Raw genomic sequence first — 14,260 nt, forward strand, 5'->3', positions numbered from 1 at the left:
ATGACTGCAACAAACTGAACTATATTTTTTTGGTAATTAAATTAACGCTTCAACTATTTGAAATCAATCAATTAACTTTTTGTCGTTAGATTCTGTCCACTATTCTATTAGATTCATGCGCAAATTAGTCTTTTAAAAATTAATTTTTACTTGTCAGTTATAACTACCAATAAAATTATGACAAGTAAACAGGTAATTCAAAACTTATAGCATGATATGAAAACATAGAAAAAACCAAACATTTATGCAACAGGGCGACGTAACAGATACGAAGAAGGGGATGTACAAGTAACTGTATGCAAGCGTTATGCTGAACTAAGCTAATTCTGCTGTACAAATTCTAAATAAATTTATTGCTCTAGCGACTCAACGATTAATTTTGATGACGTGTGATATGTAAAACTCCACATGTTTGAAAGGAGATTAGTTTTGCTCTAACACTCATTGTTGTACGGCTCACAATTGTCGCGTGCTATACTTTGAAAGCAATCTGAACAAGACCCTTTTTTTGGTTAATGCCATAACACAAATTACGGCTTAGGACGCATAGCTATGAGTCTATGACCATCCAAAAGCCAAAAGCGCTTTAAAACTTTTTCAACAAGGCTTGTTTGAAAGCATTTTAAAATAACGAGTAGTAAATATTTTAAATGTTCTGCGTGTTTTTAATTTGATGTGTGATAATTTTGTGTCATTTTTTAGATGGTCTTCCCTGCTAAACAGTCATGACTTTTCAAAAGAAAAAATCACTTGTGTTATGATCTAGTGTGTTATACAATTCTATGCATGGTAAGAGAAGTAACGTTTGTTTGATCAGGCTTTTTATATTTGAGTGCATCTATTCAAAGTTCACAAATTATGCTTCTCAACTAGCTCAAAAGTGGTTGTTTTGGTCTCGAGTTAGCCATTTTTGAGCTTTTTTTGGTCAAACCATGGCGATTTAGCGATTGAAAAAAAGTACCATTCTCTTCGTCTCGTCGAGAAGTATGATGATTTTTATTTTTGAATCACTTGATTTTGTTGAGTATTGAAGAAGTTATGAACATTTAAAGTTTACGTAGTTTCCGGCGAGTTTTCAGTTTTCCCTCGGACCAGTCAACTTTGAGGCTATTTTCTGACCATCTCCGGCAACTATTGGGCTTCCAAATAGGTATAATATTATTCTACCCTTTCCTATCTTCATTTTGATATATTATGGGTCGAATTTGGTTAAGAAACGATTGAGTTACGAAGTTTTGAAAATTGCTCAAACTACTGGTCAAGAGCTCCGGGACACTCAACGGAGTTTTTAATGGAAGGATCAAAATGATGGATGGTCAACAATCTCAGAGACCACTTCTATTGATTTGAAATCTCAGGGACCAAAGTGAGGAGTTATGCAAATCTCATGGATCATTTTGGCTAAAAAAACTTTTTTTATTTATTTTGAATACATCGATATTTTTACATTAGGAAGAAGGTGAGTTCGGCTAAACCACACAATCGACAACCTAATTTGTTATCTAATTTACCATTACTCAGGGAGCTCTATAATCGTAAAACTCCACAAGCGACACAAGTGATAATTATCATCTTATTTTGTTAATTAAAATAGTCAGTTTTGATACTCAATTTACTTACGTTCCCTTAGTAATTATAATGAAAAGGGTTTGAAAATTTTGAGATTTTAGTGTAAAATAGTTAGTTTTAACGATAAGGACAAAATAAAGGGTAAACTGAATAGTACCAGGATTGACTTTTTAGTGTAAAAATGTGATTTTTCGTTAAATTGAACAATACCATGAGCTTTTCGTTGAAGTTCATTTTTTAAGAAAACTAATGAAAATGGTTTGAAAACTTTGAGTTTTAACCATAAGGACAAAATAAAAGATAAAATGAATAGTATTAAGATTGACTTTTTAGTGTAAAAATGTGGTTTTTCGTTAAAATGAACAGTACCGTGAGCTTTTCGTTAAAGTTTCCTTTGGTTTTTTTTTTTTTTTTTTTTTGTCAATTTTAGATTTTTTTGGTTTGAATGGCATCTTAGTCCAATTTTCTTTGGGGAAGCTTTGTGACACCACAGTGTGCTTATGACTTTCTAATATTAAAAAATTAGAGATATAAATAATAAAAGACATATGTGTTGTAAAACTAACGGTGTGTGCAGTGGAATAAATAAACAAAACACAAAATTTATGAGGTTCCTTTATAGTTAGTGTGACTGGAGTACGTCCTCGGAGCAGCAGTGGTGTTTTAATTATAATTTGGAATAATAAGATTACAAAGATAACTCTTTCTATTATCTCTTATCTTCTTCATCTCTTCTTTCTTCCTCTACCAGCCGTATCTCTATCTATGTATATTTGCTCTCATTCTTATCATCCATTTTATAGACAAGACTTTAGACAAAATTATGGTGGGAATAGTGGATTGGTAGTGGGATAGGTGGCCATCCACAATGAATGGCCTGTGAATTACAACACTCCCCCTTGGATGGCCACAAGTCTTCAATTGACTTGTTAAAATCTTGATCTGTTTTGGATGCTCCTCCTGATGAGTATCTCCCCTTAATTTCAAATTCTTTAGGTTGATCATTGATCCTTCTGCTTTAGTCTCTTAGCTGGGAGAGTTGTCGAATAAGGTGCTTTACTTGTTGTTAACTTTTTGCAGGTTTTTTCTTGAACTGGGCTGTAGAACTTTCTGCTAGACTTGCACCAAAGGTTTGAATTTACTCCTTTTATCTGGAGCGGAATTTGATTCAAGGGTGGTAGACACTTGATCTTCAATCGGACTTGTGATTTCTTCAAGATCATTGGGACTTGTCCTTGAATGAAATGGAACCACAAGCAGCTCTACATGACAAGTGATCTTCGGCTCCATCGGGGATGAATCAGTTCGTGTTTTTTTGTGCTTGTCTCCACATGCTTCAATGTATCATTTTCGCTTGCCTTATCTATTCCCCTTGCATAAGTGGTATTTTCCCTATGCAGGTTTGACATCTTTTCTTGCAGTATTTGTCCTCTGATGCAGGAGTGGAATGCAAACCTTGCATTTGAAAGGTCCTTTAGAACATCAATTCTCAGCAACTCATCATGCTTAGCAGCTTCAATCATTATATCAGCAGTTTGAAAATGAATACCTGAGAGCAATGCTAGGTAAGCAATTAGGAAAGTTTCCAGGCAGTCGGTTCCTGATTGGAAATTTGATTTCAAGTTCTGACTAATCGCTTTCTTTTTCCTTAGTCCTCCACGTGAGAATAAGGACAAAAAAAAAGACATGGAAATTGCATGATATGAAATACTTTTGCTCTCATCCCTGATGATATGAGATATTCTTACTCTGGTGTGACTTATTTGAAGAGGTATTTTCGGAAAGAAAGAAAACTGAGTATTTTGAGATGCATTGTTGAATTTGCATTCTTGGAGAGGAAAAAGAGTTAGATATTTTTGTAGGACTGCCTTGTTATGGAAAACAGAGGTTGACATATATAAGGATTTCCCAATAACAGGTAGTGGTGCTGTGCCTTTACTCTTGTCAGCAACTGTGGTGTAATTAGAACAATAAGATTCACGCGTTTTCATCTTTATCAACGATCTTTGACAAAGTTGCACATGATATCCAAAAGCTGAGATTGCATCTGAGAAATGTTGACGAACTTTATCTTGAAAATCTGGCTTTTGAAATTCAGAGAACGGTGTCTCTTCGATTTTTGAACAAGTGGCCATGTTGCTTCTTCTTTTATATAGGCATCAATTGTGCTCAAAATGTATGCTTGAAAAACTACTGCATGTAGAAATTTCTCTTTCTTGCACTTTTGAGATTTTATCTTACCTTCTTTTTCTTTCATCATTTCTGAAAAATGACTTGCCTATCTAACATTTGCTTAAATTTGAATCTTAAAAGTGGTACAGATGAGCTGCATCAGGATAATATATGGCGCCCGTCCTTCTTATCTTTTAATGGTTCTCTTACGGTTAGGGACTCTGTGATGAAGAATGACCTAACCGCTATAGTGGTAGCTAGGAATTTTCTCACTCCCAATGATAATAGAATCCTTTCAAACCGGTCTGATGAGTCGGCCGTTTAAGACTTCTTTGCTCTCAGTATTTAGTTTGCGGGCTCTATTTCTAATATGGGCCAACGCTTACTTGCTCGAACTTACCAAGTTGAATCATTGATGGCTGAGGTGGCAAGTCTTAAACAAGAGATTAGAGGGCTTAAACAAAAGAATAGAGTGTTACACATGCTTACAAATAATTACTTGACGAGCATGAAAAGAAAACTCGACCAGCTACTGGAATCTGAAGGTCGGACTCAAAATGACAATCAGGGGTTCGAGTCTCTATTCCGAAGACATCTATTGTCTCAGCCGTCTGGAGTTTCACCAAGTAATAAGGCTCCAAATAATCAACTTCTGGTGCCTTCCCCTTCTGGGGTACTTCCAAGTACTGAGGTTTCACATGAGCAACATTTGTGAAGGTTCCCTCTTGTTTGTTTGTTTTAACTCATGTGTATGTAATTTCTCGGTGATATTAATAGATAAGCTTTATTTCATTCAATGTATTGTGCCAAATACAATAGAGCATATACTTCACTAAGATGTGGTACTTCTAGACTAAATATCAATTTATCTTTACCTTCATGAAGATAAATGATCATTCTTAGTGTCTAAATAATTTGAGTATTCAACTCATAATCTTCAATCCATATGATTCTATATAAACATCATGGATAAGATTCGTGTTGGCATATTGTTCGATTCTGTAGTTCGAGACAATATCTCTCTTAAAACTTTATAAAGTTTCTAGACTCTTTAGAAGTCTAAATCTAATATTATCAACTCTTACAAGAGATTTTGGTATGTTACAACAATATCATAATGATAGTACTCACTAAGGCAATTTATACCATCCATTGGTATTTAAGTACATATTTTATCATTTACCATTCCAGGGTTTTCTTCAAGCAATTTGAATCTTTCAGAGATTTTCTACACTTCATGACACATTTTCTTTTGGAATTTATACAAAGCAACTTGCTTCCATATATATTTGAGGGATTTACTTATGGAGATATGATATGGGCGACTCATAACCCTTCATATATAATTCTCTATTCATATGAACTTGTTTATAAAAGCATAATTTCAGGTTTCAATTAGTAACCTTGTATCATATCATGTGAGTGTAATTCACTGTATTACAAATGCCCATATGTAACCTCATTTGGTTCAACATCTTTTGGTTATTTGTATCATATACACACATATATAGGTCTATTTTTCCACGTTCTTATAAGATTGTAATGAAATTGCCTTTTTCCATTTTTGGCAAATAATATTTCCTTTTGTCCACGAACAAAAGAATGTGATTCAATATCAATACAGTTCATTAATGAATTTAGTAGCTACTTGTAAAAACCAAAATTACCATTGGTTGTCATCAATCATTGATCCCATATTCTCATGTGCATGCACATGCATAAAAGCTTTTCATTTCTTTGGATATCCATTGCCTCTTCAAGGGCATTACACTATTTCTTTCATGATAGTCATAATTTAGAGAATGTGGATCATAACCTCCTCTAAAGCGTTATAGAGTTGGGATTTTAATCTCCACTTCCAGAAGTTGAGTCATTGGAACCTATATGTCTATCATGATACATGCATGAGACATCAATATTCTCATATCCGCAGATTGTCCTTTTTGGGACATGTATCTATACGGCGACTGTCATGCTTCTGGCATGCAATAATTTTGTTTTGGGAATGCAATAGTTTAATAGTGTCATATTCTTCTTCTTTCGAAGTACTGAACCGGTTGAATCTAAGGGTTTACCACACTTCAGGTGTGTAACAGATTTGCTACCCCATTATTTTGTCCAACAGGAACATCAATTCATGTAAGCACATTTGCAACAAGCATATGTGATTTTATTACTTTTGTTGCATCATTAAATGCATCTGGCATTTGATTTGCATATCGTTGCATCATTCAATTATTATCATTTTGTTTTTATATTGATTGCTTCATGAGTCAAAATAGGACAAATTCTCTTTGTTCTTCTGGAACGGTTTTTTCTCATCATTCTTCTGAAAAAAAATATTTTCTCATCAAAATCCTTAACGGCGGAAAAACTGTCTTATCAAAATCCTAGTCTGCAAGCCGCGCGGTAAACATATCCCCAGTCAAGGGTTCCAAATGTTGAATGATAGATGGTGAATCAAATTCAACATAAATTTCCAGTTTGCCTTCAGGTCTCATTTTTAGTACATTGTGGCAGTGCAATAGGCACATACATAACATAAAAAACTCGTACATGTGTAATGTTTGGATGGTAGCCAAACACGAGTTGTACTGAGAAATATTGATGGTTGGTAACTGATCTCAACTAAACTTAATAATGAATTATGTATAATGGTATATCCATATGTAGAAAAACTTGCAATCTCGTTTGCATGAGTAGAGTGTGGGTAATCAATTTCATCCGCTTAATAAATACTTCTACTAAATCATTTTTGAATATGAACATGAGGAATATAGTGTTCAACATCAATGCCCAATGACATGCAATAATCATCAAAACTTTGAGATGTAAACTCTCCAGCAAAATGTATCATACATCAAGGAACTTATGGTCCTTATTTAATAGCCTATGAATTGAGACTCTCATGGCCTTTATTACAATTAAGTTGTAACACTTCGGCTCTTCAAACTTAAGGTACTTATCAAGAAACTTCATATCCGATCTTGAGGATCTAGGGACTTAATTCCTGATCTTTTTGCATGATGGAACTTCGAGTCTAATCATTTTATGTGATGAGGATCAAGAAACTTCAGGTTCTTATCTGATCAAGGAACTTCGGGTTAAGTATGTACTCATCGTAACAAAAAAAAAGTACAATAAATAAATTAAAGTAATAGACGGTAATTCCAGTCATAGTAAATAAATTGCTTTTAAGTAAATAAAGCTTGTGATAAAGGCTTTGATTTAGAAACAAAAAATGCAATGATTAAGTCCTCATCTTTTGCTTTTTCTTTTTCTTTTTCTTGGTTTGCCACTTCTTTTGTTTCATTCTTTTTATTTTATTATCAGTATTATTTTTATTTTTATTTCATAACTCTAAGTCCTTTTAGTTACTCAGGAAGTAATAGTAACAATAAGTTCCAATTGTTGTTCCTCCTCCAGTGAATTTCGAAAAAGTCGAAACAGTTCCCATAAGTTTTAAAGTCAAGAGTGTCTACAACTTATGCGAAGATCAAACCATTAGATTTAGCTCAAATTTTAGTATGATATGGACAAGAGGATACCGAACAACTTTCGTGAAGAAACAATTTCGATCTGAGCTACTAAAATGGTGTTTTGGTACTCATAAGATGCCTGTCTAATTTTCTACGGAAATTGGAAACTGGTTTGGTATTTCAAGCATCTGTGATGATCGCACCGTTTGAATTTTCTGAAAATTTGATATGTTGTAGGTACTAGGCGTATGAACAACTTTGAAGAGGAAATTATTTCAATCCTAGGTCTACAAGTTGGAGTTCCGAGGCCATTTACATGGTTGTCAGATTCTCTACAAATTTTGAGTTTGTACTCTTTTGCTTCTGCAAAGGATGATATACAATCATACAACAACATATATATATATATATTTTCTTCAAAAAAATCAGTAGTACAAAGATTTTAAGATGAAATGAAAAGATTTTCTTATCTGTGAGATTCTAAGCGACAAAGGTGAATAAGATTTGTGGCGTTGTGCTTTCCACTAACACCAGAGCTTCTTGTGTTGATAATATGTTGTAAAATTGACGGTGTGTGCAATGGAATAAATAAACAAGACACAAAATTTACGAGGTTTCTCTATAGTCAGTGTGACTAGAGTACGTCCTTGGGGTAACAGTGATGCTTTCATTATAATCTGGAATAATAAGATTACAAAGATAACTCTTTCTATTATCTCCTCTCTTCTTCCTCTCTTCTTTCTTCCTTTACCAGCCGTATCTCTATCTGTGTATATTTGCTCTCCTTCTTCTCATCCATTTTATAGACAAGACTTTAGACAAAGTTGTGGTGGGATGAATAGTAAATTAGTAGTGGGATAGGTGGCCATCCACAATAAATGACATGTGAATTACAACAAGATGGACATTCTTGATCGGAATGTTTTATAAAGGTTGAGGTATGTGCATTTCTAATTAGGAGAACGCAAGTTTTATCCATAAAAAATCATGGGAAAATCCCTTCCTCCCGTTTGAATTTCAGTTTTCTGTTGAGTTTCAGTCAAATGATCCATCCTAGGGCTGGGCAAACGGGCCCTAGACCCGCGGTTAGGGGCGGGTCCAAGTGAATCGGGGCGGGTACGGGGCGGGTCCTATTTTAAAAAAACTGAAACGGGGCGGGGCGGGGCGGATCCATGTTATTTGCGGGGCGGGACGGGTCGCCAAGCTTGGAAACGGGTCCCCGACCCGAACCGTTTTCACCTTCCAAAAATTTAAGATTTAATCTGATCCGTTGATTAAAAGTTACCACGATCGCACGATCGCACTCAAGTCTCAAGAGTCTCTCAGATCAGACTCTCAGACAATCACTCTCCTAGACCCAGAGACTTCTCCCACAATCGACACTCGAGCTCGACAGTTCCCTTCCCCCACTCCCCAAATCTCCTCTCCTCTCTACTCTCTCGTCTCAGAGTCAGACCTCGATCGCTCCCATCTTTTTCCATCGATTCTCCACCCCTACTGACTCGACTCGACTCGACTCCTTGAGACTCATAGTGAGTCAGTGACTGTCGACCTCGACTGTGTCTGTCGACATTACATCAATCCTCCCCAATCGCGAGTTCCGACCACCACCACACGGTCGACACCAACCTCGCCGTCGAGAACACTACCATCATCCTGCAAATTCCTAGGTAATTTATGAATTAGGGTTTCTGATTTGGGAATTTAGGGTTTTTGGGGCTATGATTGCATAAGCTTTTCGATTGATTATATGGACTGCTGCGATTTGATTACTAGCAGAAACTTGTTTATTTTATTGGTTTTGAATTTTATGGATCTGCTTATAGATTGTAGATTTTAAGTTGTTTGGTTAAATTTGCAGAAATTTAAGTTGTTTGTAGATTTTAAGCTGTTTGGTTAGACATTTAATTTATGGGTTTTGTTGCTTTGTTTGTTAAGCATGAAGCTCAGAAGCTCTATTCCCAGAGTCTCTCTTTTAAGTTTTTCCTATTTCAATTTTTTTCTGTAGATCTGTTCGAATCTAGGGTTCATATATCTATGGGTTTCATTAATATATTGGTTTTGGTTCTGTAATTTACTATAAAGAATATGTTTTGGTACTGTTTAAGTTTCGATATCAAACTTTATACATGTCGCCAGAACAATTATTTTCGAACTTTCTTATCTGTTTTTCAGAGGAAATGGAGCAAGTGTTGCTCGAATTATTCCTTATGCAGCCTTACATTACATGACATATAAGCATTGAGCAGTACAGGTGTTGGATCTTGAATAACTATTCTGCTTTAGGATCAGGGCCTCATATTGATCTTTTAGCCGGTGCAGCAGCCGGAGGGACAGCAGTTTTATGCACTTATCCCTTGGACCTAGCTCGCACCAAACTTGCTTATCAGGTCAGTGTCTTGCATATGTCTTATCTGTACCTTTTTCTTTTGTGTCAAAAACGATTTTTGTAATAGTTCATTGATTCATTGTTTAATCTATTTTTGTTATGGTTTTAAAGGTTGTTAATACCCGAGGAAACATTAATTATGGCATGAAAGGCACCCACCATCAAATTGTTTATAAGGGCATAAGGGACGTGCTTTCAAGTGTTTACAAGGAGGGGGGCTTCCGTGGTCTCTATCGAGGTGTAGGTATGCATTTGCTTCTCTAATTATGATGTGGCAAAACCATTTGTCACCACATTCTGTGTATCTCATAGCTGAGTGTTCTGCTAAGACTTTACTGATTGGAGGAGGTGCCGTTTATTCATACGTGATGCAATATAATGGACAAGCTAATATTAACTTGGAGCTTCTTTTACTTGATCAGGCCCAACACTCACCGGAATACTCCCCTATGCTGGTTTAAAGTTCTACATATATGAGGAACTTAAACTGCATGTTCCTGAAGAGTATGAAAAGTCCATTGTGATGCGTCTTTCTTGTGGAGCTTTGGCTGGGTTATTTGGGCAAACTCTAACATATCCATTGGATGTTGTTAGGAGGCAAATGCAGGTATCGCTTTGTCAATGTTATTTATAATTTTGCAAGTGTAGATTCGTTTTCTCCCTTCTACCTTTTAAATTTTTAGATGTTGGAAGATGTAATATTATTATTTTGAATGTATTGTTAATCTATGAACTTGGATGTTGGACTTTGTATTTAGATTGGATGTGAATAATGGTGAATTTGTGCAAAATATGCGTAAATGCAGTATGTGACTTTCTGCAGTTGCAATCTGTGCAAATCTGTGCAGTTTGCAATCTGTGCAGTTTTGTGCAGATTGCAATCTGTGCAGTTTTGTGCAGTTTGCAATCTGTGCAGTTTGCAATCTGTGCAGTTTTATGCAAATTGCAATCTGTGCAGTTTTTTGTGCAGTTTGCAATCTGTATTCTGTACAAATTTTTTTTTTTTTTTTTTCAAACAACCAAAAAAAAAAAAAAAAAAAAAAAAAAAGGGACCCGTGGACCCGGCCCGAACCTACCCGTTTCAACCGGGCCGGGTAATGTCCGGTTCTTATATTAAAAAATGTAATCCCCGGTCCGGCCCGCCCCGTTCCCTTTGAACCTAGGTCCGGTCCGGTTCCTTCAAAATTGGGCCCGACCCGGCCCGTGCCCAGCCCTAATCCATCCCCTACTCCCGGTAAAACTACGTGTCGTCTCGCGGGAATATTCTGCCTCCCCTTTACACCAACACTCCCCTCGGATTAACTGAACTCAGAAGAAAAGTCAACAAAGCTTCGATGGCTGCAGCTTCGACTTTTCTCGCGCAACCAAAGGCCCACACAAACGATGCAGTCTCGTCTTTCCGAAGTCACTTCAAGCCATCCAGCTTCGCCTCCCAGTCAACATCCTTTGGCTCCTCCAAATTCGCATCCAAATCGCTCTCCTTGCGCACCGCCGCAACCCGATCCGGCCGACCCGAACCCGCCACCTTGTCCCATTCGGAATCCCAGTCTGATCAAACATTCGATGTTTTAGTAATCGGAGCTGGAATAATCGGGTTGACCATTGCCCGGCAGTTCCTAATCGGGTCGGACCTGTCGGTCGCCGTAATTGACAAGTCTGTCCCTTGCTCTGGCGCCACCGGTGCCGGTAATGTTAACTTTTCCTTCTTACTGACTGTTTGGTAGGCGGGAAAATCAAATTAGATGCCGGAAAAATGTTGGGTCAAATTTAATCTGATGAAAATGTTGACCTTTTGTTTTAGGCCAAGGGTATATATGGATGGGACACAAAACTCCCGGCAGCGACCTTTGGGACTTGGGGCTCAGAAGCCAGAAGCTTTGGGAGGAATTGGCTGAGAGTTTGATTGAGCACGGTTTGGACCCTCTGCAACTATTGGGTTGGAAGAAAACAGGTATTTTTCTGCGTTTCGAAGGCTCGTTTGCTACTGCTTTTGCAGAAAACACTTTTGTTCATAAACGCTTTTAATAAAAATGATTGCGTTACAAACACTTCAAATTTTATATTAAAAATTCAAATGCTGCATGAAAAAACACTTGGAAGTGCTCCATGTGGCAGGTGCTTATTTAGAAAGAGCTTCTTGCGTGACCTAGAAGCAATCTTAAGTTTTTCTGCCAAACGCGGCTAGAAGAGATTTTGGTTGTCATAAAATGTTTTTTGAATTTCAAGTAGTCCCAAATATGCTTTATTTATTCAAATTTTGACCCACTATGAACCTCATTTATCGTTAACAGAAAAGATATTGACAAGTTGTTTAGTAGCAAATTCAATGAACAAATATGGTGATTCTATTAGTTTTTATATTTATTTTTAAGTGTTAGTCTGCTTTTATAGGAAGCTTGCTAGTTGGTAGAACTCCTGAGGACTTAGACGTGTTGAAAAGGAGGGTTAAGCAGGTATGTGAAGCCGGGTTAAGAGCGGAGTACTTGTCTTCCAGTGACTTGCATGTAAAGGAACCTGAACTCTTGGTTGATAAAGACACTGGAGCTGCCTTTCTACCTGATGATTGCCAGTTGGATGCACGCTGTGGCGTTGAATATCTTGAACAGGTTTTTCATTTATTCTGCCCTGAATTTTATTAATTTCGCACGTGTATGATATTGTGTATTTACACATTGCATAGTGAACAAATTTAGTGATCCTTTCGTCATTGGTATAATTAATGATCTGCCACTTACGCAGGGTAACAGGAATTATGCATCGAAGGGTAGATATGCTGAGTTTTATAATCATCCGGTGATTAGTTTATTAAGGTTTGCTGTCATGTTTTATTCGGTGCTCTGGAGATACACTGAGAAACCAACGGACAAGAATGGAGAATTTGGTTTTCAGTAGTTCAGTTACATTGTTAAGCTAATACTCATACTTATCTATTGTGCTCAGATCTGGTGGCAAGGGTGAGGTTGTGGCTATTAAGACTTCTAAGAATACATTGCACTGTAAGAAGGCTATCGTAGTCGCAGCTGGTTGTTGGAGTGGGTCTTTGATGCGTGACCTGCTGAAAGAATCAGAAATTGTGCTGGATGTCCCCGTGAAACCACGAAAGGTTTAAATTAGGATTTGAACAGACTTCTCTTGCGTATATTAAACCAACTTAGCTGGATTTCCAGATGCATAAATGTAATTTAATAATATTGCTTTGAATAGGGATAACTTATAACCGAAGTTTGTATGTGTTTTATGCTATCCAACCTTCTGAAGGAGTTGCTCTAATTGCTCCAACTTTTATCTAAGAACGACGTAAGATTTTTGTTCTGCATGACAGGGTCACCTTTTAGTGCTTGAGAATTTTAATTCCTTTCATCTCAATCATGGGCTGATGGAGGTGGGATACGTTGATCATCAAACTGCAAATCCGCTTCCAAGCATATCGACCTCTGAATTGCTTAATCAAGATGAACAAACCTTGTCTGTGTCAATGACAGCCACTATGGATGCAATGGGGAACATTATTCTTGGTAAAATTTTACTCTGATTATTTGTTTCGTTTCTTGACAAGACATGGAATTTTGTAAATAATAACTTGCAGTTACCTATGAGTCTCAAGCTCATGTTTTACAAATCCAAGAGAGTCTTACCTCCAGTTATTATGACTTTCTAGGAAGCAGCCGCCAATTTGCTGGGTTCTGCACCGAGTTGGAAGAATCCATTATTAGCCGTATATGGGAGCGAGCTGGGGAGTTCTTTCCCAAATTAAAAGAAAAGCCCCTTTCAGATATCAGTAAGAGTAGAGAAGTGCGAGTAGGATTACGACCTTACAGTAAGTCCTGAAATCTTTTAGAACCTAATTTATGTGATCCTCTGGATCATTGGATTCTAAGATTTATGCTAGTACTAAAAGCTTCTGTCATTTCCGGCGAATTGAAGAATGACATAACCTTGTATCTCAGTGCCTGATGGGAAGCCAGTGATTGGGGCTGTGCCAGGTTTGGCAAACGTGTTCCTTGCAACTGGGCATGAAGGGGGAGGACTTTCCTTGGTAATTTTTTGTACTGATTATTTGTTAAAAGTTATGTCAAGTGAAGGAAAAATCATCCATCATTTCGTTCCAATTTCAGGCTCTAGGGACTGCCGAAATGCTCACGGATATGGTGCTAGGAAATTCTGAGAAGGTTAACTCTGCGCCGTTCACTGTTCATGGTCGATGTTGATGATAAAACCACCAGTGTATTCAACATTAAGACAGTAATTTTCATGATCATTTCATGGGCTATACGAATCATAAATTCATAACGTAGCTTGGGCAATCTGGATAGCCTAAGTTCTAAGGTCATGTCTGGGAGAACCTTTCTGCTCATCTTTATGTATTCCATACCTTATCTTTCATCTTGTATGATTGTTTTGTGCTATTTAGCCAGGTGTTCTATAGAAAAGTGTTCTGTACATATTTCCACGTTTTCTTATAAATTAAAATACATTATGCTGCGGTTCCTGGGCTTGAAAAGTTGTATATCTTTTATACTGCCTGAAACATGTCAAATTGATATACTGTTTGGAATCCCCTTCCCCGTGATGCCCCCGCTGGATTCAACATTGGGTGCATCAGGGTACAAAAGCATGTAAGGAATCTTGGCATGCCCCCCGTCTGTTGGTA

General features: G+C 37.0%; 1 protein-coding gene and 1 pseudogene across 2 annotated transcripts; both read left to right on the top strand.

Moving 5' to 3' along the window:
• The first annotated feature begins 4,249 nt into the window (after positions 1–4,249).
• LOC137724814 (mitochondrial carrier protein CoAc1-like) lies at positions 4,250–10,382 on the top strand (annotated as a pseudogene).
• A 477-nt stretch (positions 10,383–10,859) lies between these two features.
• On the top strand, positions 10,860–14,121 carry LOC137725575 (uncharacterized). 2 transcript variants are annotated; one of them, XR_011067533.1, is made up of 9 exons: positions 10,860–11,295; positions 11,411–11,560; positions 12,001–12,215; positions 12,349–12,419; positions 12,550–12,712; positions 12,932–13,124; positions 13,268–13,426; positions 13,534–13,645; positions 13,725–14,121. XR_011067533.1 is itself a non-coding variant. In XM_068464303.1 (9 exons), exons 1-9 carry the CDS (start codon positions 10,944–10,946, stop codon positions 13,815–13,817), a joined length of 1,485 nt encoding a protein of 494 aa, XP_068320404.1. In that variant the 5' UTR covers positions 10,862–10,943; the 3' UTR covers positions 13,818–14,121. The 2 variants fall into 2 exon arrangements, 1 of the variants encoding a protein (XP_068320404.1); XM_068464303.1 differs by having other exon boundaries at positions 10,862–11,295; positions 13,557–13,645.
• Positions 14,122–14,260: the final 139 nt, after the last annotated feature.

This window comes from Pyrus communis, chromosome 2, assembly GCF_963583255.1.
Source record: "Pyrus communis chromosome 2, drPyrComm1.1, whole genome shotgun sequence".
Classification (NCBI taxonomy): Eukaryota; Viridiplantae; Streptophyta; class Magnoliopsida; order Rosales; family Rosaceae; genus Pyrus; species Pyrus communis.